At 53.8% G+C, this 22,897-nt stretch overlaps 1 protein-coding gene across 1 annotated transcript in view; it reads right to left on the bottom strand.

Moving 5' to 3' along the window:
• Positions 1–5,880: 5,880 nt before the first annotated feature.
• The window catches only part of CSPG4 (chondroitin sulfate proteoglycan 4), a gene marked incomplete at both ends in the record, with an annotated part of 34,952 nt that continues 17,935 nt past the window's right edge, over positions 5,881–22,897 (bottom strand). Inside the window, 9 exons of the mRNA XM_081107664.1 lie at positions 5,881–7,703; positions 8,001–8,184; positions 11,718–11,884; positions 11,996–12,130; positions 12,212–12,410; positions 13,971–14,147; positions 14,482–14,964; positions 16,099–19,626; positions 21,057–21,220. Coding sequence (XP_080963790.1) covers positions 5,881–7,703; positions 8,001–8,184; positions 11,718–11,884; positions 11,996–12,130; positions 12,212–12,410; positions 13,971–14,147; positions 14,482–14,964; positions 16,099–19,626; positions 21,057–21,220 — 6,860 coding nt within the window. The remainder of the gene's footprint in view (positions 7,704–8,000; positions 8,185–11,717; positions 11,885–11,995; positions 12,131–12,211; positions 12,411–13,970; positions 14,148–14,481; positions 14,965–16,098; positions 19,627–21,056; positions 21,221–22,897) is intronic.

Here is a 22,897-nt window from a genome sequence, read left to right as displayed (position 1 = left end):
GGCTGGAGACAGTATTGAACTATGTTTACTATAAGGTACTGAAGAACTTTGCTCATGCCAGGGCCTCAGCAACTTGGAAGGGGAGGGCAGTTGGGTGCCAGAACCAGTTTTGGGACCATGGCCAATAACTGTTCTGGGGGGCAGAAGGGATAGTTAATGTGGCAGCTTCTCTTGTTTCCACTCTCTGTGGGACAGAGAACTTTGGGAGGCCCAACACCTCCTTCCTGACCAGGCCTGGATGGTAGCCTGACAGCTTCTTCCCCCTTCTCTGCTGGCCCCTGCTGCTCCCCCATGGGTGAGACAGATGCACTCACTGGTGACTTTGGTCAGGTGACACCTCCCTTTGTCACTCGCTCTGCATGTGGGACCCAGAGAGGTGGGGAGGGGTCAGGGAGGAAAGGACCAGCTAGGTTGCAGAAGGCAGGGTACAGGGGCTGCTGCACTTCCCAGGGACCAGTTTTTGGGAAGTAAGGGTGGGAGTGGGCTGCTTCCTGAAGACCCTCCCCATTGGATCAGACCTGGCTGCCATCACCATTCTCTGCTTTCCTCTTTGTTTCACTCTAGGCAGGAACCCCCATATCAGAACCCTACCCCCCAAATGTGCGGGGTATATGGGGACTTTAAAAGAGTGTAGGAGAGAAGGATGGACAGCCCAGGGTTAGGTGCTTAGGAGATGTTCCATAAACATCTATTGCCATTGGAATGAAAGACAACACCTTGGAACAGTCACGAGGTCTGACCTTCTTCCAGCTGGGTCATTGCCTGAGTGCAGTGCTTTTCAACCGCTGTGCTGCAACACACTGGTGTGCTGCAAGAATTTAACAAGACATGCAATACCTGACTATTTAGTAGGAACACTGGCCTCTTTTCCCTTAGATTGTCAATAAAAAACAAAAAGCAGCAGCCAACACAACAATAGCCATCCACTGTGAATGAATCAAAGTCATACCTAGTTTTTTGTCAGACTGACAAAAAATATATATTTTTTTGAGTGCCACAGAATTTTAGTAATTAGTTTATGTGTGCCATGAGATGAAAAAGGTTGAAAATTGCTTGCCTTAGTGTGATGTTGGTCTGGTCCCTGCCTCTCATGGCTCAGTTTCCTCAGAGGTCGAGGGGGAGGATTTAAGTCAGCGTGTCTTCAACTTTGCTATTTGGTTGTGTTTCAAGAACCTGCGACCTTGTTCAAATGCAGAGTGTGATTCAGCAACTCTGGGGTGTGCCTAAGATTCCTCATTTCCAACAAGTTCCCAGGTATTGCAGGTGTTCCTGGTCCAAAGTGTTTGCCCTACTTTGAATGGCAAAGATTTAGACACTCATTGAATTTGGGCCTTCAGGACTGGTCACTTGAGCCCTTTGTGACCTCACCAGACATCAGAAGGAAGCCTTGGGATTAGCTCCCAGCTCCAGGCTAACAGTGTTGGCACTCCCCAGGTTGATTTAACCAAGGAGCTATTAGGACAACTGAAATGTGAAAGAACACTGTACAATCCATCAGTTATCCTAGTGGTCACAAGACCCTCTGAGGAGCTGGCACCCATACAGTGGTTCTCAACCTTCCTAATGCTGCGACCCTTTAATACAGTTCCTCATGTTGTGGTGACCCCCAACCATAAAGTTATTTTCGTTGCTACTTCATAACTGTAATTTTGCTATTGTTATGAATCTGATATGCAGGATGTATTTAGGTGACCCCTGTGAAAGAGTCGTTTGACCCCCAAAGGGGTCGCGACCCACAGGTTGAGAACTGCTGCTTTATGAGGCTAGTGGCTCTCAGTTAAATACTACACTCATTGCACTGAGAATGGAAATGTGACAGGAGGTAAGTTTGGCGTTTTTGGCTCATCTTTTGTGGCTGCATAGATGCTCCTTCCAGGGAAAGGCCCAACACTCTCTAAAAAAAGAAGGAAGCAGACAGAGCCAGTTGCCCTCTTTAAAAAAAAAAAAAAATATTTTATTGATTTTTTACCGGGAGGAAGGGAGAGAGATAGAAAGTTAGAAACATCGATGAGAGAGAAACATCGATCAGCTGCCTCTCGCACACTCCCACTGGGGATGTGCCCGCAACCAAGGTACATGCCCTTGACCGGAATCGAACCTGGGACCCTTCAGTCCGCAGGCCGACGCTCTATCCACTGAGCCAAACTGGCTAGGGCGCCAGTTGCCCTCTTACTCTGGGGTTCCCCTCATCAGCCAGCACACATCATGGTATGGTAGTTACTCATGGCGGTTGGGGGATCTTCAGCAAGGGCTGGGTGGATTCTTATCTGCATTTCCCATAGCAGTTTTGGCACAAAATAAATATGCTTTCCAACACCTGACTAATCATAGCAATAACTACACAGGGATGGTGTTACCTGAGAGCACTTGGGGTGGGCCAGGAACTTTGGAGAGAGGGGTCCTGTAGGTCTGGTTCCTGCTCCACCCACATGCCAGGGCTTACTCACATGTAGGGCCAGGAACAAGAGACCCAACCTGAGAACTCTGCGGGCACTGCCCAGGTACCTTTATTCCTTTAAGATCTATAATCTTCAGGGCCCAGAGGAAGATGTCAGCAACGCTGGAAGTTCCCATTGGTCAGCAGAAGTGGTGGTGGGGAGCCATTTCTTCTACTTTCTATTGGAGGATGATGGTTCTAGCTCTGTGGGTTCCACAGCTCCAATAGCAACTTCATTTAAAGGGCCAACTTGTAGAATGAGGAGAGGGGCTCAAAAAGAGCCTATTATTTGGTACTTAAGAGGTTAAACCATTTGATCTGGGCCTCTCTGGAGCCCCCTACTCTGCTCCCCACTGCCCTCTCCACTACAACCCCTCCCACTGTGGGGCACTTCCCAGTTCTGCTGGTGTCACTTGGGTCTCTGGATGAGCAAGGCATCTTGGTCCTTGGCTCATTGTGGCCAGCTCCTGGGATTGTGGGAAGGCCACAAGTAAAGAGCATAAATCTCCGGTTTCTGTGTGTCTGCATGTATTATGTAGGCAGCTATTTATCTCTGTACTGTGTGTCTGAAGATCTGAAGATGCACAGCTGTTTGTATAAGTGCACATTGTGTGTGTGTGTGTGTGTGTGTGTGTGTGTGTGTGTGTGTATGTATGTATGAGAAAGAGGGTCAGAAGCTCCCAGACATTCCTGATCACTTATATACAGGTTGGCTTCTATCCTCAATGCCTGGGAGGAGCTGGCTCCTTAACAGGAAATGGTGGATTATTTTGTAAAGTGGATAGCAATCCCCTTAAGCCTCAGGGGGCATATCTGAAATCTGCAAGATCCTGGCATAGTTGCTCACACTATTCCTCTGGTGCCAGCCCACTGTCCAGCAGAGGCTTAGAAGAGCCAGAGTAGACACTGGGGGCAGGTCAGGCTGGCCTGTAACAGAGAGGGTTTGGTCAATCCTGTGGGGAAATTCAAGCTGAGGCCAGATCCTGCCTGGAGAGTCTGTCACCTTGTCTCGGCTTACAGTTCCAGGGAAATTGCTTGCTCTGGGTGGAGGCTGGCCCCAGATATCAGGGCCCTGAGGATCCAGCCCTGGGTTTCTGGGAGAAGCAGAGCAAAACATGGGGTGTGGCATAGAGACACCCTTGGCAGGGCCCTGCATAAGGCTGGCCTGGAGGGTGCTGAAGAAACCGGAAAGTCAGACCAGGATTAGAGCTCTGGGTATGAAGGGATCTCTGTGGGGGTCCTCACCTATGGGTCCTGGCTATCCTATAGGACAAGCTTTTCCCTGTGGCAACAAGAGCTGGCTGGGCCTTCTGAGAGAGTGAAGAGGATCTAGGTGGCTGGATATAAAGGCATCAGAAGGAGGGGTGGTGCAGGGGCAGCTAGTGAGGAGGATGGGATCTCCTCTCTTGTCCTAGTTTCTGGTTTAGATGTTATAGATGTTGAGGCACAGGGAAGAGGTGACTCAAACACAGGTCAGCTTCCAAAGGCTGGTTGGGGCTCTCTACTCCCAATCTGGCTGTGCTCAGGCCTCTTCCCCGCTACTCCAGAGCTCAGACACCTCTCATGCTTCTTCTGAGGACATTAACCTGGGGTATCGCCTGGGGCCCAGAATCTGTCTCCATTTCCCCCAATTCTGGGAGACCCTCCAAAGGGAAAGGACCAGGGGGTGGTGGCTCCTCAGGAACTCATTAGGGGCCTTCTTGAGACCCCGTGTCTCTAACCCACCCCTAACCAAATGACAACCCCGTGGGCCACACACAGAAATAGCTTGCAGAATCCTTGCTGCTTACTCAGCTTTTGAGGAGCACCCTTGATCCTCTTGTTGGAAGGTTAGAGGCCAGTAGAAATCTTCCTTGTGAATATCTCCATGGAGCTGAGAGCAGGTGTCTAAGGTGGTTGTGTCTCAGCTTTCCCATGACCACCAGGGCCCAGCCTTGGGGTCCTCATGTCTCCCTTACTCTCCTCCCGTTTGGTGCTCTAACCTCTTGAGAGGTGGGTGGAGAGGGATAGGTCTGTGGAAGCCAAAACTCAGGGTAAGACATCTAGGGCTGGGCACTGAATATCTCTTGGTTTCCTTTTTTGCTTTAAGCTCTTTGGAGCGAGCCTAGCCTACGTGTACTAAACCAAAGGACTTTGGTCCCATCCCACAGAAGAAGCAGAGATCTGGAAGGTCCCAGGAGGGGGAGGTTCAGGGCTCCTGTGGCCTTGGCCACCCTGCTGGCTTGGGGACCAGGGGAGTGCAGGCTGATGTGGACAAAGGCCCAGTGCACAGTCAGACAAACAACACACAGCTGTCTAGAACAGTGATGGTGAACCTTTTGAGCTTGGCATGTCAGCATTTTGAAAAACCCTAACTTAACTCTGGTGCCGTGTCACATATAGAAATTTTTTGATATTTGCAACCATAGTAAAACAAAGACTTGATTTTTGATATTTATTTTATATATTTAAATGCCATTTAGCAAAGAAAAATCAACCAAAAAAATGAGTTCGCGTATCACCTCTGACACGCGTGTCATAGGTTTGCCATCACTGGTCTAGAACCTCTGAAGCACCGTTTATCTAGGCCCCATGGAGCCGAGTGTCCCAAACTGCCTGCTCTCTAGTCCTCAGGGGAGCACAGGCATTACAGTGCCCATGGCCTCAGACCCTGCATGCTCCCCAGCCCAACCTGTTGCAGGGCCACACATGCATGCTTGCTTAGCCCTCATCCCATGCAGGTGGAAATGAACTGGCCCCAGACCCTCCTCCATCCCACATGGCCAGGGACTCCATCAATCTGGGATAGCTCAGCACGTTAAATACTTTCCTTGCAATCTCCCTTAAATAAACCCATCCCCAGAGCAACCCGCCCACCTTGCACTCTGAACATATTCTATTGGCTTCTGCTTTCCAGAGGGTGGAGGGACTCTCTTTCTCCGCTCCAGGGAATACCATTTCCCTAAAAGACCAGTGGGAAACATTTTTCTCTCAACCCTGGGGCAGAGACAAGGGGAGGCCTGACTTGGAGGGACCACCTAGGAACCCTGCCTGCCCCTCCCTTTCCTTTCTTCGCCTTGCTCTTAAGAAGGTTAGGGGTGACTCACCCAAGGTCACAGACCCAGTACCCAGGGTCCTGACACATGTAGGAGGTTGCTCTGGTTTTGATAGCCTAAGGTTTAGGTCCTAAACTAGCTCCAGGGCAGGGGACTGACCTCCCAAACCTGCCTCTGTCCTTGGCCCCTTGTAGTTCTCCAGGCATGGAGTGAGCTGGGGAGATCCCAGTTTCTGACTCCACTCTGTCCCAGACCCCTGAAACTTCCTCCCAGCACCCTCCATCCCTGGTGTCCTCAGGTCTTTCTGGCTCTGTGGACACTCAGACAGTACCAGGGCATGGGAGCAATGGGGCCTAGGCCTGAGCAAGCCTGTCCCTGGCCTGTCAGCGTCTGGGCCAAGGACAATCCTTATACCCAGTACTGGCCATTTTTGAGGGCAGGGTTGGATGTCCTGCAGAACTGCAGAAGCTCTGGGTCCTGATGGCCCCCTAGTGGGGGCCTCTGGCCAGGCACAGCTGTGAGTGGGATGGTCTGGCCAGGCTCCATCTTGCGGAAGGTCTCCGTGTCTCTGTCTCCGGCCAGGCCGTTGCGGGGCTTGGCTGTCAGCACCTGGACGTGGTGCTTGCCTGTCTTATTGCGTTTCCGGAGATAGAAGAGCAGGGGCAAGATGAGTGCCAGGAGCAGGAGGACCAGGCACACGGGAATGATGACACTGAACATGTTGTCCTCGAGGAAGCCCAGGAAGCCCCCTCTGGCCACAGGTGGCACGGGGCTGGAGGCTGTTGGCCGTGGCTCACCAGTTGGAGGGCTGCTCTCTGGCCTCCCTGCTTCTGTCTGAGCAGCCTCAGGGAGACTGAGCAGGGCCACGCTGTAGGACTGGGCCACATTGTAAGGCTCAGTGGCAAAGTCCAGTGAGGCCACAGCAGGTGGGACACCTCTTGCCCACAGCTCAAGAGTGAGACTGTCACTTGCGGGGCCAGGGGACCTACTCTCTGGCCTGCCTACCTCCAGCCCAAGCCTTCCATCCTCAAGGTCCTGCTGTGTAAACCGCTCCACAGGTTGGCCGTCCCTGGGCATACGGACCACACGGCCATGCCGAGGTCCTACCAGGAGCCGGAAACAGGGTACACTGCCTGTGTGGTTGGCCAACTCACCTGCATCTAGGATGGTGGAGTCCAGGCGTAGGGTGGCACCCTGGGGCCACGGCCCACCTGCCCACACATGCAGCAGAGCCCTCACAGTGACATTCACTGTGGCTGATGTATTGGCACCTCTGGCCAGTGCCAGGACATTGAAGTGGTCGTGAGAGGAGGAGAAGTTGGTGAAAGCAAAGACCACCTCACCCTGGTCTACCTGGACCTGGCTGAAGGCTGTGGCTGGCTGCCCTCCCACCAGGAGATGCCCATACTGAGGCCCCTGGGTGAGGTGGTATGTGGCGTCTGGCTCCTCCTGATCTGAAACCACCTGGAGCTGCTGCCGGCTCAGTGAGGAGTGCCCTAAGGCTTGGGGCACCTCTAGGGGTGCTTGTAGCTGCACCTCAATGGTCGATGGCAAGACATCCACGGCCAGGGACATGGACAGGGGTGGACTGGCCCCATCAGACACGCTCAGCTGGAAGATGCCTGCCACACTGCTCCCATTGGCCACGAAGGCTAGCCGCCCTGCATCCACATCGCCCTGGGTGAAGTGCCTCACAGGGCCCGCACTGGCCCCTGCCAGACTCAGGAAGCCATTGCCGGGTTCTCGTTGCACCTTGAACTCGATCTCCTCGGGAGCTGAGTCTGGGTCCACCACACTCAGCTGGGCCCTGGAGATTGAGGCGCGGGAGCCGCGGGTGAGCCGGAGTGGAATGGAGGCCTGTGGCAGAGGTGGCCGCTCATTCACATCTCGCACCGTGATGGTGAAGGCCTCTGAGGTTTGGGGTCCTGCCAAGGTGGCCCCTGCCATCCCCTGGAGGTGGGCATGAAAGCGGAAGCCATCTGGTTGAGTGCCTCCACCACCATGGGCATACACCAGCTGCCCTGAGGCCAGCTGGGACTGTAGGAAGTGGGGCTGCCCAGCATGGAGGGGCTCCTCAGACAGCAGCAGCTGGCCCCAGGCAGGGAACTGTGTGACCTGGAACAGCACATCGTGCTCTGGGCGCTGGGATGACAAAACACTGGCCAGGAGGTTGGAGGCGTCAAGGGCAGCCCTGGTAATTTTGGCTCGCTGGCCTTCAGAGACCCAGAGACCTGCAGGTAAAACACAGGCTATTAAGGTTCAGTCCACGCAGGTAAGAGCCATGGACCTTCAGCTGGGGCCCCCAAGGCAAGATTTGCCTCCCCCCTCAGACCAGGTATCCCAGGATGGGGTTCAGAGTTCTCAGGAGGAACAAGGACCATGTCTCCCCTCTGACCTCAAAGCCTCTCTATCTGCCCAACCTCTCTATAACATCCCAGGTCCTGGGGGTTGACCCTGGTCTTTAGTCCACTCCTCTCTGGGCCTCTCCTAGTGTCCTCCTAACTTTGCCAGCCTATCATACTGTTCACCTTTGTTCCTCCAGAGACGACTGGGGCGCTGGGGACAGGCAGCCTCAAAAGATACAGCCACAGCAAGGGTGGTGTCTACATCAGGAGCAGGAGGTGAGGCCAGACGGAGCTTCAGAGTGTCATGGGCCTCCCAGAAGGGCTCAGCAGGCATCTTGTGCTCATATAGAACATTCCCGGCATACACCTGTGGGAGACCACCACCGTTGGAACAAGGCAGGTCCAGCCTCTGTGCTCAGCAGCTCCCTCCCAGGCTGGCACCTCCCTCAGACCATCCCTGGATTATAGCAATAGCCTCCTAGCCTTATTCTAGGCTCTCCCAGTTGTGCCTGTAATGTGCACCTCCCAGAGGTGTCTGTAATGTGCACTCTCACTGTCTCAGGGGCTACCACTAGGCAGTCATATGGCAGACCCAGGCTTTGCCACCTTGGGCAAATCTCTGAGCCTCTGGGGAAAGCAATATTCTACCTTATTTCTCTCAACAGAGGTCTTTCCTCTTTTGCACTGATCCTTGCCCCTCTTGCCTACTGAGTACACCTCTTACCATCTCCCTTTTTTTTCATATGGTGTCAGTTTTGCCCCAAATGGATCATTCCCATCATTATGCAGCCATATTATTCTTTCTTCCACTTTAAAGAAAAAACTTGACTTCACTTTTCCCACAAACATTTGCCACCTTCCCCTTGTTGTTCTTTGTAGCAAACTGCAAAAAGAGTAGCTTACACTGCCCAGCTGGCATGGCTCAGTGGTTGAGTGTAGACCTATGAACCAGGAGGTCATGTTCGATTCTTGGTCAGGACACATGCCCGGGTTGTGGGCTTGATCCCCAGTAGGGGACGTACTGGAGGCAGCCAATCAATGATTCTTTCCCATCATTGATGTTTCTATCTCTTTTTTCCTTTCCCTTCCTCTCTGAAATCAATAAAAATATATTTAAAAAAAATAAAAAATAGCCCACACTCCCCCCATGATGTCCTAAGTGTACTCCACCCAGGCTTTGCTCCTATTCTGGCCAGGGGCACCAGTGGCCCCCGTGTTGTTAGATCTAGTGGTGGGTTTCAGGCCTCATCTTGCCTTGGATGTCATATGTGAGCATCCCTTCCTAATGCAACTTTCTCCAGGATGGCCCTCTGTCTTTGTTTTCTTCCTACCTCAGTAGTTGCTTTTTCACAGACTCTTTTGGTCCCTCCTGTTCTTCCCAACATCTATGATTTGGCCTTGAGATTCTTCTCCATCTACAGGCAAGCCCAACTTGCTCTCATTTAGTCCTCAATGCCAGCTATGTGATGATCCGCTTATGTTTACCTCCCACTCAGACTGCTCTCTCTGGAACCCCAGCCTCTCATATCTACCTGTGTCCTTGGCAGCTTCTTGAGGATGTATAGTGGATATCTCAAACTCTGCATGCACCATGCAGACTCCTGGCCTGCCCCCCTTTCTATCTTCCCAATGCAGAAGATAGCAGCTCTGTTTTTCTAATGGCTCAGGCCAAACTCTGGCAACATCCCTGACTTCCCTCCTCTTCCCACACCCCATCATCTGTGGCCTGGATTATGGTGATAGCTCTCCTAACTATGGCCTGCTTTGGCCCCTGCTCCCCTCCTCCTACAATTTATTCTTAATACAAAAACTAGAGTGAGCTTTTAAAAAGTAAGATCATGTCACTCTTGCTCAGATTGTGCAATAGCTTATCATTTGACTACAGAGACCCCATTGTGACCCCATTACCCTTTTGACTGCACCTGTGACCACCCTTCTTTAGCAAGTCCAGTCCAGCCAACTTGCTGCTTGCTAGGACTGTCTGCATGTTAAATACCAGGCATATTCTTCATTTCCATAAAGAAGTTCCTCTCCCCTTCTGATCCTAATGTGTTCTCTTGGCTTATCTTTTGTTTTCTCCTTTTAGAAGACACAGAACTATTTTCATTCACTCAGAAGAAAAGGACTTGTGCAATAGCCACATGGAAACTGACTGGTGTGGAAGGCTTTAGGAGAGAAGGGCTGTGATGACTGGGGAGCACAGCCTAATTAAAAGGGTGGTTGCTTCTCATCTGATTGCTGTAAGAGGGAACACAGGCCTTTTAAAAAACTGGAAATTAGCTTTCTTTAATTGAAATTTTCTAAAGGTTGTACGTTGACCATTAATTAAAAAATTATTGAATGCATTGTGCAGGCTGTTGGCCAGATGTGGCCTGCAAGGACAGCCAGGTGTGACCTTTGGCCTAGGCTGAAGGGTGGGCAGGAAGGAAATGAAGACCGCTGGGAGTGAGGGTGGGAGGCTGAATGCCTGGGCACAGGAACATCATGGGTGAGAGGGGTCTGCTTGAGGGTGGGGCAAATCACAGGCAGAGTGGAGAGGGTCCCCAAGCTCTGGGAGCAAGCAATGTCCTCTAGGGAAAGAAACCTTGGACTCACAGTCAGAAGACACAATCCTGGCTTTGCTTCTTACTAGCCACATGCTCTGACGTTTCACCTGACCTCTGTGACCTTTAGATTTCTTATATGCAAGATGGGGACACCTGTTCCCTGACCCACCCAGCTCAGAATATTGTGGGGCAGTGGTGGATGTCAGATATCACCAAGTCTTCCTCAGCCCCCTTCCTCAAGGGCAGATGGGTCTCTGCCATGCTCCTCTGCATGGCACTGCCAGCTCACCCCCTGTTGACTGTTTAACCTGGTCCTTCAGATTACTGGGATGTGGGGAGAAGCACTGTAGGGTGGGGGCAGGGCTCAGGAGGCCTAGTCTATTCCCTCCCACTTCCTGGGCATCTGATGATAAAGGCTCCCAGGGACTCAGGTGCACAGCTGCTGCAGCCTCCAGTCTACTGAATATTTCATTATAGGGAGGGGCAGGAAGAGGGCCATAGCAGAAGCCAGGGCTCCAAGAGAACCAAGAACCCAGGCCTAGTGGATGTTGATATGAGAGACCCAAGAAACCTTTCCCACTACCATTAAAGACTCTCCTTTCCTGAGGCCTAAAAGCTCCCTACCTGCTCTGTCTTTGGGAGAACCAAGGCTGCCCTGGCACCTCTTGCACATAGAAGGGGTGTTAAGTGATGGCTGCTGGTACTGGTACTGTTAGCACAGAGCTCTGTGATCCCAGCAGCCCTGTAGTCTGAGTGTTTACTGTTAGCCTCTGCTGTGTCTTAGGACAGTCAAGCCCTGAAACTGCAGTGATGGACAGATGGCAGCTCCACTCCCCACTGGACCTACTCAGCTGCCTTCTGTCCACTCATGTGCTCCCAGGACCCACTCTGCTTCTTGCTGGCTCCTGAGCTGAGACCCAAGCTCATACATCTGTCCACAGGCCCAAATTGTCCAGGGGAAGCCTCCATTCAGGGCTGCCTTCATCTCAAACTCCATCCCCTGAACCAAACAATGCCCCTCACCAGCCACTGGGGTGTACTAATGTCCCCCAACCAGTGCACACTTTCTAGCTCCTAGGGTCCAACTTCATTTTCCTTCTGGAAGCCAAGTCCCAGGACCTGATCCCTGTTCTGAGCTCCTTGACCTCCTGCATCCTTCTCTCTCACCATGGAACACTAAGTCCCATTTGCCTTAAGGGCCTAGTGGCTCCTGGAGAGCAAGGCATGCATGGCCTTGGTCATAAGGGGTTCAGGGAGTGTGCTGCCAACTATGCTGGATCTGGTACCCGTATCCATGTGTGTCCATGGCAGAGTGGGCCACCTAAGATGTGGCTGTAGAGAGTTGAGGCCTTACCTCAGCCTGAGTGAAGTTCATCAGGGCCTCCTCAGTGCTGCCCTGCTGGGTGTGGAATAGCCGGCCAAGCTGGGGGCCCTGCACCACCCAATAGAGCAGATGGTGAGGGTCGGTGCCTATGCTGGAGGTGGCTCTCAGGTTCTGGCTGCTAAGCGGCTGGACAGATCCTATGAGAGGCAAAAAGGGCCTGTCAGACTCAGGCCAGGGGCCAGGCAAGGCCTGTGACTTCTGGAGAGGCAGCATGACCCTGGTGTGCCACCCATACTTGACAGACCCACCTGGGCAGACAGTTAGTGTTCGGCTGCCCTCCAGTGAAAGGAGTGGCTGCTTCTGGGCCATCACATGGAAGAAGTGTCCAGGGGAAGTGTGCTTGCCATCAGAGAGGCTGAAGCGGAAGCCTCCATCCAGGGCTCCTGAGGGCAGATGTAGAATTGGGTATCACTGGCCCATGCTGGTACCCTCTCCTCAGGGTGTCCCCACATCTAAGCACCCACCTCTGTGTGAGAACAGCACAAGCCCACTGTCCAGCTGGGCCTGTGTGAAGTTGTGGGCCTCGGTGCCCAGTGTTGCCTGGAGCACTACTCGTCCATTGCTGGGCTGCTCGATGGTGTAGACCAGGTCCTCGGGCTCTGAGTCGCCGTCTGTGCCCTTAAGGGCTGCCACAGGGATGGGCACAGTGCCCCCCTCCCACATCTGGGGACACAGGCCTGTGAAGGTTCTGCCCCCACCAATGGCCATTCTGGGCTTGTCTGCACAAAGGGTCCCACCGTATTCACCTTTCTCTGTTACCCCAGGGGCCCCAGGCCCAGGCTCCCTGCTCCCATCTGCCCTAATCCTGACTGTCCCTCAAGGACAGCTCATGTCCCTCTACCTCAGGAAGCTTCCAGCTCTCACTCTCACAGGCTTCTCACCTCCAGAACCCTCCAAGCCTGGCCAACAGCAATGCTTAATCTGGTTGTCTCACTGGCAGGGCAGTGAGTCTGGGAAGCAGGGGCTGGGAACAGTAATTTCGCCTGCCCAGGATACTTAGAAATGGGCTCCCCTTCCAGATGAGGGAGGGGATGGGAGGCAGGGACAGCTGGAGAGGCTAATGGTTGGCCACCACCCTGAAGCACTGAAACAGCACTGGGAATAGGGTAGTCACAAGCCTCAGTGGGTGGGTGAGGCCTGCCTGGATGCGGACTGCCCCTCCCTATGCTCAGAGTGAAGGGGAACCTCCCTCCGCCCTCCTACCTGCCAGCAGGGCAGGATACCATTCCCAGAGTCCTGTTACATGCCCTGCTGTGTCAACAACTTGTGAGCAGTATTGGGGAGGGGCTTCCAAACCTGGAGAACTAAGGTCTCTGGGATGCCTGGACTCTCTCTCCCAGCCCCAGCTGACTCCTGCCAGAGCTCTAGAAGGAAGACAACTATGGTTGAAGGCTCCTGGCATGAACACAGTGGACAGCACCACCTGGTGGCTGAGCTTCCACACAGTACCACCTGACTATTCCCCCGGGGTGAGGGTGGGGGACAGGGGGTGGGGTAGAGGGACAGCGCTTAGCCTATACCCTACCTTTTGCTGGTCTCCCTACCACTGAGCAGTAGCACATCCTATATCACAAAAATGCCCAGTGCTCATGTCACAGACAGCCTGTCAGCCCTCTTTCAAAGCCTCCCATGTCTTCTGCTGACCTGGAGTCCACACCCTGTCCATCGTTGTCTTGCTGGGTGAAGCCACACCCTTTCTGTTCCACCAATAACTAGTTTTGAGACCGTAGAGAAGTTTTGTCACCTGTCTGGGCTTCAGCTTCCACCTCTGCTGAATGGGGGCACCACTGTTGTGCCCCATGTGGGGGCAGGGACTTGGGGAGCCAAGCTGTGAGATTTACTTGCTGGGGGTGGAAGTGGGGAGCTTAATGGCTCCTCACCTGGAGTCCACCCTTAAGGGCTTGAAAGAACTTTCTTCAGGAATTCTGGTCCTAAGCCATAGAAAAACCCTTCTGTTGGGAGTGAGCCCAGGAAAGAGCAGTGCCAGGTGTGGCCATTCACAAGGTTGCCTCCTGTACTTATAAGTGTCCAAGAAGAAAACCTCACACCTGTGTTCTATTTTCAGTGCAATAGCTCTTCCCTCTTCCCAACAACCTAGTGAGGCACGTGACATTGTCTCTATTATAAGGAGGAGGAAACTGAGGCTCAGAGAGGGGGAAGCTGTGTGTTGGGCCTTTCTCCAGGAGGGGGTGGGGGTGAGAGATGGTTCTAGAATGCTCTCACCTGCAGGCCTGTGTTTGTGGTGAGGACAGGGGGTTGGTCGTTGACAGGCAGGATGGTGATGGCAAAGGATACGGGATGGCTCTGGCGGTCCATCTCTGAGGCATTAGCCACTAGGATGAAGCTGTCTGTCCGTGTCTCGCTCCCATCATGAACATAGTGGATCAGCTGTTCTTTCACCTGCAGGTCGGCCCAGGCTGGAGGTCAGGCTCAGTACCCTTCATGCCCTGCCCTCAGATGGGGGAGGAGACTGAGTCCCTTAGCACTTCAGTTTCTGCAGGTGGAGACAGCCCTTTCTCCCCGAGTAAAGGAATGAAGGAGTGAAGGAAATGGGATCGTCATTTCTATCTACCTGGTGAAGAAGGAATGAGGTAAGGCATCTGAAGCAAACATGCTCTGTAAAGGTGGGCTCCATGCCTCCTCTCTTCACACATCTCCAGACTGGGCACCCCTAGGCTCCCTCACTCTGCCCCCAGAACTGGACTGTACCCCTGGGACCTCCCTGACAGCATACCTCTCTCCAGGAGAAGGTGCTGAGGGTCCTGTTTTGAGGGTCGTCTTCTCTCCGCAGAGCCCCGTGCCGGGGTGACTCTAACACCTGCAGGACAAGGCCTGGCAGCATGGGGAAGTAGGGCCCAGTGATGCGGAGCAGCGGAGGGGCCAGGGTGCAGGTGCCACCCTCAGGGACACTGAAGTTCTGTGCCTCCAGTGGGATGGTGGTGGGCAGCACCTCCAGCTCCATGTGGATACCCTCGAGGGGAGCACCCAGGCCTGAGGCCACATCCAGGGAGAAGGTATCACTCCAGAACTCAGGGCGGGAATGCAGGTATAGGACCCTGCCTGCATCCACGGCCTCCTGAGAGAAGCTCTGCACGGGGTCCAAGATGGGTGGCTCGGCTGCAGGGGTGGCATGAGACAACATCACCAGGTAGCCAGCGCTTGGGGGGGTCTTCACTGAGAACACAATCTCTGCAGGTGGCACTGTCTCCTGGGCTGCCTGTTTAACAGAGGGTCACAGAGACTCACCACAGGCATAGGGGAGGCTGTCATGACCTCTGAGACACACTCCCTGAGATGTACACAATCTCACATCCTCAGATTCAGTGACATAGACATATAATTTTACTAAATACTGACGTGTGACTAGGGACACACAATCATCCCACACGTGTGTACACACACACACACACACACACACACACACACACACACGCATGCTGCCCCGCCTCCACTATTGTCACTTCTCACCACCAGAGAGCGCCCCATCCTTCTTGAGGCACAGACGCTAAGACACTATAGGTTCCGTGGGACTTGCAGACCCTGTCTAGATCCAGGGCTTCTGGATGCTCCTTCACCTGATTGTCCACCCCCAAGTTCACATTCCTGATTCTGTGCCTTTGCCTGGGCCTGTAATATGGTTCCCCCCATTTCCTGCTAATTGAAATCCCAGACTCTTCAAAGCCTGGCTCAAATGCTGCCTTCTCCAGAGCAAAGACAGCCTGATGCCAGATATATATAGTCACATTCTGACAAAAGCCCAGACAGCCAGAACCACAAGGGGTTCAGAAATTGACAGTGTAGGAGAATAAGGTCCAGAAAGGGCAAGAGACTGGCTAAGATCACAAAGCAAGTCAGTGGGCCTGCTGGGAGGCCTGTGGTTGCTCTGTGAGGTTCCTGGGGGTTCAGCAGCTCTCTTCAGACCATGAGTCCTAGTCTGAAGTCTGGGAAAAGAGCTGAGGACATGGGAGCCTGAGGACCAGCTAAGCCTGTCTCCAAGGTCTGTAGTCCTCAAAGTTTGTGTCCAAGATAACCCTCCAGAGAACTTATTGTTACTAGAATACAGATTCTTAGGCTCAATTCTTAGGCTTCAGAGATTTTGTGGCCTGGGAGGGGCCCAGAAACATGCATCGTTAACCACAGCATGTACACATATGGAGGTACACACAATGCACAGGTAGCTTTATGTACAACAAATTCCCCAGAAACTCTTGGGCACACAACATGCATGTGAACAGGAGCATACCCAAAGCATGTACATACACCTGACCCAGAAGCCACCACAGGCATACCGGAAACATCCAAGCACACACAGCATGAAGGCCCATATGCTGCTCATCCCCCAGCCCTTTACCTCCAGCTGATCCTTTCTGATCTTAGTCGCCTCTCCCTGGAAGACATAGACCTTCTTGTGCTGGACCAGGTGCAGTGGGGCCAGTGGCCCTTCTAGGACTATGGTCACTTGTAGGGTGGCATCCGTGTGCATAGGTCCTGCATCCACAGACAAGGCCAGGGTGTCATGGGGGCTGAGGCTGCCATTGTGGCTATAGAGAACGGCCCCATTCAGCAGATCCTGCTGAAAGAAGGCTGTGGCTGGCTGGCCTGCCCGGAGCAGCTGCCCCCAGTGTGGGCCAGCTGTGACATGATAGTGAACCTCATCCCCACTGCGGATGTCTAGGTTGGTGTCCAGGTGGAGTACAGCTGTGTCAATGGTGCCCTGGCCTCCTTGAGGGACCACGAGGCTAGAGTCATTGGCCACACGGAGGTAGGGCTCTGAAGCCTGCACTTCAAGCAGTGTGGTGGCCTGGTGCTGCCCATCAGACACCTGTAGCTGGATCCAGCCGCGGTCAGCCCCAGAGTGCACGAATAGTACTCGCTTCTTCCTGAGGTCCTCCTGAGTAAAGCGGTAGATGGGCTGCATGGGGTCATCCACAGCCACAATACTGCCAAAGAGGAGGTCCTTGCGGGTCAGCACCAGTTGGGCATCAGTAAAGCCAGAGTCGGCATCGCTAAAGGCCACGTCATCTGTAGTGAGTAGTCGCTGCCCACCCCGGGCTACATGGAAGATGCGACTGATGGTCTGCATGGGGGCGTGGTCATTCACGGGCTGGATGGCCACTCGGAAGACACCACGTACCTCCTCCCAGGCCATGCCACCGCTGCCCTCCCCCTGGCGGGTAGCTACAAATGGAATGTCATCTTCTGTGGTCTCAGAGTCATCATGCTGGTACACCAGCCGGCCATGCAGTAGGTCCTCATTAGTAAAGGATGTCACCATGATGGTCTTGTCTTGTGTCCCTTGCCATGCCAATCTCCCATGGCGGGGCCACTCCATGACCTCATAGAGATAGTTGGCACTGTTGAGACTCTTGATGAAGAGGTGGTCAGCGGAGAGGATAGCCTCACCACCTTCAGGGACTGAGAGGAGAACATTGGTGAGGACAGGAGCATCAGGGTCACCACCAATATGGATGGGGAAGGTGTACAGAGGGGAGAAGTGTGGCGGAGCTGTGACACGGAATTGGAAGACATCCTCGACCACCTCTGAGGCACGTGCTGTGGCCCCATAGGTCACCCTACCAGCTTGCAGGTCATCTTGGGTGAAACCCTGACCTTCTGATAGCCGCATGCCCTGGAGTCGCAGATTTCCTTTCCTGGGGGCCTGAACCACTTCATAGTGAAAAGTGGTGGGGCTCAGGCCTGCCTCCTCTATGGTGGCCTCCAAGTGGGCTGTGGTAAGGGCCTCCTGCCGGGTGTTCTGAGTGTGCAGTGGCTCCAGCCGCAGCAGCCACACGGTGGCTCTCTGGACTGTCACAGGGAAGGACAGATTGCTTAGGGTCTCCTGACCCACCTGCACCTCCAGGTTCAGTTTCTCTACCATGTCCTCAGCATGGTGCTGTGGGTCAGTGCTTAGGTACCTCACGCGGCCCTGTTCCACATCCCGCTGGTGAAAGGCCTGTGTGGCCCACCATTCTGCACCCTCTGCCCCACCTGATCCCTGCTTCTGCAGCTCCCCGAACTGCAGGGCTCCAGTGACTCGGAATAGCACACTCACATCCTGCCCTACAGCATTTGTCTCCACTGACAAGTTGGTGGGCAAGACCAGTGCAGCAGAGCCCTGGGCCAGGCGCAGCCCTGTGTTGTGGCGGATCTGAATGGTTGGCCGGATAGCCACCACCTTCAATGTGGCCAGGGAGCTGGCCTGCAGCCCATCGCTGATCCGGAAGATGAGGTCCTGGGCAGGCCCGCCGCTGTGGACATAGACAAGGCTGCCTGCCTCCAGCTCCCGGCAGGAGAACTCGGTTGCTGGCTCCCCGGGTTTGTCTCGGCGTTCCACGGGGCCACTAGCCAGGAGCTGGAAGGTAAGGTCCTTGCAGGGGGAGTCTGGGTCATAGGCCTGGAAAACCTCGGGCCCCAGTGGCTTCTGTGTGTGTTCCAGGATCACCATGAGGCTGCCATGTGGGAAGATGACACGGGGCGGGTCATTGACAGGACTTATCTGGACAGGCAGAATGTAAGTTTGGCCCCTCCGAAGGCAGGAGGGCACCGGCCCCTGAGCTGTCACTGACACCTCCAGCACCAGCTGGTCGGAGGTGTCCTCAGAGCCATTGTGGACAAAGCGGGCCTTGCGGTTCACCACATCTAGGAGAGTGAACATTTGCCGAGTCCGCGCACCCGGAATGTCCAGCTCTAGCTTGCCGTGGCGTGGCCCGCGGCTCACACTGAACAGCACCTGGGATTTGCGCAGTTCAGCCTCTCTCAGGTCCAGGGTGGGTTGCACATGCCGCCATTCAAGCCAGGCTGTGCCACCCTCGGCCACTACCAAGGGGCTGATGGTCAGCAGTTGGGTGAAATTGTCAAAGATAGGAGGCAGCCCAGATTCAGGCACACAGGGCTCAGGCAGCTCCATGGCTGGCCAAACTTCAGGTGCCAGGGTGGAGAAAACTTCGTAGGGGCCATAAGCATCCTCTTCGTATTCATCTTCCTCAGGCTTGCAGCCGGCCACCATGTTTCGAGTCAGCCAAGCCTCCCGGAGCCCCCACCTCTGGCCATTGATACTGAGGTCCTCCATGCAGCCCAGTAGGGAGACACTGACAGCCCCCGCGGCCAGGCCCAGGCGGTGTTCCTGAAGGTGGTGAGAGGCCTCTGCATCTAGCCCCCCGAGGAGAAGACTACCACGTGGCTCCAGGTAGCTGAGGACCCCACGGTTGGAAGTACGTGTTGGGTACTGGTCCACGGAGATTTCCAGCTGGTGAGCATCCATGTGGACACTGACCTCGTGGGGCTGTCCATCGGCCACAGGCACACTGTTGTGGAGCAATACAGTGCCCTTGCCTTTCTCGACCACAGCTCGCAGGTGGCCCTCAAATATATCCAAGTAGATGAAGTCCCCACGCTGACCGCCTGCCTGGAAGGCCAGGGGTGCCTGCTGGCTCCTTGTGATGAGTGTAAACTCTAGGGTGCCTTCATTCCGAGTGCTCCAAGGAGGGAAGGCTGCCAGTGAGTGGGGCCCAGAGAAGCCCAGGGCCACATCATCACCAGCAGAAAACTCTTCAGCACAGCCCTCATGCACATCTGGGGTTAGTGGCTGAAGGAGGCTGTGGCCATTGAGGGTGGCTGCATGGAGGCAACCCCTCAGAGGTCGGCTGGTTCCCCTCAAGTAGGGCAGGCCCAGGCTTCCAGTGCCCCCCACAAAGAGTCCATAGGGGACCTTCAGAGGCCCCCCTGCGACTGGGGTGGAAGTGTTGAGGAGCCCATCTACTGACAACGAGGCCCAGCCATCTGATATCATTAGCCCCACTGTGTGGAGGACGGAGTCACTCAGCAGCATCTCCGATGGGGTCTGCAGCCTCAGTTCCTCCCGGCCTAGGACAAGTCTGACCTGAGGAGAGATGGGGAGTAGGGGAGGCAGCCCTGTGAATCTACCAGTTTTGCTGGAAAAGCATAGTTGGTCCCTAGGGCCTAGGACAAGGTCTTCTCATGCCACTCTCTCTCCTTTCTGTCATCTCTTATTTTCTAAACACTCACCAGAGTGATCCCTATGAGGCCTGGATAGCCTCTGGTCTCTGATATGAGTCAGATGTGGTCCCTATCCACAAATAACTGATATCTAGAGGATGCTCTCCTAGATATTCAATCTGGGTTAAAAAAAATTTGTTCCCTCTTTCCTTGGCTGGGAGATGCTAGAAAAATTACTTTGGAATATAAAAGATTTCATCATGGGCACCTGGGAACCCCTGCTGAGGGCCCTGAGTGGGGCAAACATGGAGGGTTACCAAAGCAGCCAGGCTCACTATTCAGGGATGGGGAGCCCAACCAGAGGTTCTGCATTGTGAAGGTTTAGTAAGAAAAGCTCCATGACCTAAAGTGAGGGGAGATCCTAGGGAGAGAAGAGGGACATGGTTTTGACTGCAGGACATTGACACCAAAACTGACTCTGGTGCAGTGCTCCCACAACCAGAAGGCAGAACAGGTCTTGGCAGAGTAGGAGAACTGAAAGAGCAGAGCACTATTAATGAGACCTTGGCAGTCCAAGTAGGGAGCACCTCTGTAGGGGTGTGGCCTTATTGCATCTGGCCGAGAGGAAGGGTATCAGGACCAGGCTATAACCAGGCCAGGTTTAACAGTGATATCTTATGGCAGTGAGAAGCAATGGCAGCAGCAGATGGATTGATGGGTGATCAGGCCATGGTCCTCTCCTCAGTGTGGCCTGGAATCAGCTGACTCTCATTTGGACTAAGACCTTGGGTTCTCAAACTCTTCATGGTTAGGGAGAAGCCTCAAGAGAGAGCCAGAGGAATCCTTGCTAATATAGCTTGTAGTGACTTGAAGGATTAAATGGAAAAAAGAGGAAGCTGTGGCAGTACTGTTGTTGCCATCACCTACAGACATGATTGTTGCTATGCAGAGCCCAGGTGATCACTGGGTGGGGTTGGGGGTAGGGGGAGGGAGAAATGTCCATGCTGAGACTTCAAGGAGAGACTAGTGTTAGGTGCAGGGAGTTGGTGAGACAGGCATGAGGCACAGGGATTGGAGTGAGAAAACACCTGGCAGCAAGAGACCATAGATAACCAGGGAACTGAAAGCCATTGGAGTAGTCAGCATCTAAAGGCCAGCTAGAGTTGTGGTAAGAAGTGAGGTTGGAGAACAGGAGGGCAGAGCAAGTTCATGACAGACTCACAGCTTCTGGGATTCAGTTGTCCATCTCACAGTGGAGAACTTGAGACCCCAAGGTGAAAATGACTTGCACAAGGTCACATAGCTAGTTAGGGGCCATTGAAAGCTAGAGTTCAGCAGGGAGATGTCACTGACCTGCAGGCGTCCAGAATTGAGCTGCAGGAGGAGGTGGTCAGCTGGGCCTGCTGCCAGGAGAAGCAGGGCTTCACGCTGGGATGTGGAGAACTGTAGCTGTAGGTCTATGTTGGTCAGAACTGTGGCCACTAACACCTCCAGGTGATTCTCACCGAAGAAGGAGGCTGTGTGAGAGAGGGAGTTTTAGTCAAGTCTCAGACCCTTGCCTGGAGGAGGACAGGTGCTACAGAGTGAATATGTGTGCTGTAGGGAACAGTTTCATGCTGGCGCACCCTCATGGTCTTCCACATGGCTGTCCCATGGGCCTCAGCCAGATCCCAGCACCTGCTTGGTCCTGGCCCCAGAAGGTACCCAGTCTAGAGTTTGCCTCTGAAGAAGGCCCAATCCAGCAATTTCAAGCAACTCAGGTCTCCTCTTCAGAGGTTCCTGGGGCCAGGGTCCTCTACTAGCAATGGCTCTCTTCCCCTCAGCCCCAGCAGAATCTGGGTCTGGCCCCTTCTTGGCCCAAAGGAAAACCATCACTGGTGTGATCACCTCTCTGGTGGTCACAAATCCCAGGACTGGAGTTCCAGAAGAATCACCTTTACCCTCAACTGATCCCTGTTCAAATTTCTTCTCCTAAGTACCCTTACACTTTGGCCACTTTGCATGCTATGCCCCACCTCCGTGGGTTGGCTGGGGCCTGGTGGTGTTCCTGTCAGGCAGCTCACCCATCTTTGCTTTTCTCTTGGGCCATGCTCCCAGCTGCTTTTGGGGCGGGGGGGCAGAGGCAGCTTGTTTGGTCTGAGTCCATAGAGAAGCAAAAGTTCTAAGGCCAGATGGAGGCCATGTGCAGTGCTAGACCCCAAATGGGCCAAAACTTCCTGCATCACCCCATGTTGCATCCTGCGGTAGAGCTATTACTGGTCCCTGGTGAGCAGTCAGATCCGGTCCCATTGTTTGCAAGCCAGGGATGACAACAGCTGAGTTCTCTAAGGCAGGGTCTGAGGCTGAAGACAAGGCTTGGGAGGAGCTGAGGGTCTGCTGGGCAGGCCAGTGGGCCTCCCAAAGCAGCAGCGGCTTCATAGGGTTAGTGGTCACTGTCCAGGGTCCTTTTTGTCCCATGCTGGGACACCTCCTCTTTTTAAGTTGCCACCTCCTTCCAGGCAGTTTCCTCAAATTAGCCTCTCTTGCCCTCCAACTTGCTGCTACAATTTCTGGCCTATTCCTTTGTGGAGATTAGGGCCAAAAATAACTTTGAATCTGTCCCCCAGATGTCCAAGGCTGGGAGAGGCAGACAGTAATGGTTTAAAAAGATGATTCATCCCTGTTAGGCTTCCCTTAAACCCCATGTGAGTGAATAAAGGCTGATGGCTTGATAGGGATGGTCTAGCATTGGCTATATACCTACTAGTCCCCGGCCAACCTGAACCAGCTGATGTGTGCCTGAAAAAATAGCCACTGGAGGAGTCGGAGGCATGTATGCCCTACGGGCAGCCAGCACTATGTGAGGGAGGTCCAAGGATAACGCTCTTCCACTTGGGCTGAGCTTACAATCCTTATAGTCATCTCCTTTGCTGGCACTTGCTGGAAACACAGGAGCCTTTGATTGGGTAGGTAAAGGAGTCAAATAAGAACTTCAAAACCACCTGAGAACGTGGCCCAGTAAGCCCAGCAAGGCCAACAGACCTTGGTGCTGGTAAGGGACAGGTCAGGGGACCTGTGGGTAACTTACCTGCAAGGACATTGATTCTTAATAACAAAATGCAGCATACTACACTGAGTGCACACACAGCTGCAGAGGTTGGGGCACGTGGCCCTTGCAGAACAGGGCCAGCATGGTGGTAGGCCAGCGCTCATAG

The sequence above is a fragment of the Myotis nattereri genome (genome assembly GCF_964212035.1).
Source record: "Myotis nattereri genome assembly, chromosome: 1".
In the NCBI taxonomy this organism is placed as follows: domain Eukaryota; kingdom Metazoa; phylum Chordata; class Mammalia; order Chiroptera; family Vespertilionidae; genus Myotis; species Myotis nattereri.
Note: the sequence above shows the minus strand (reverse complement) of the source record. Positions and strands in the feature narration are given on the sequence as shown.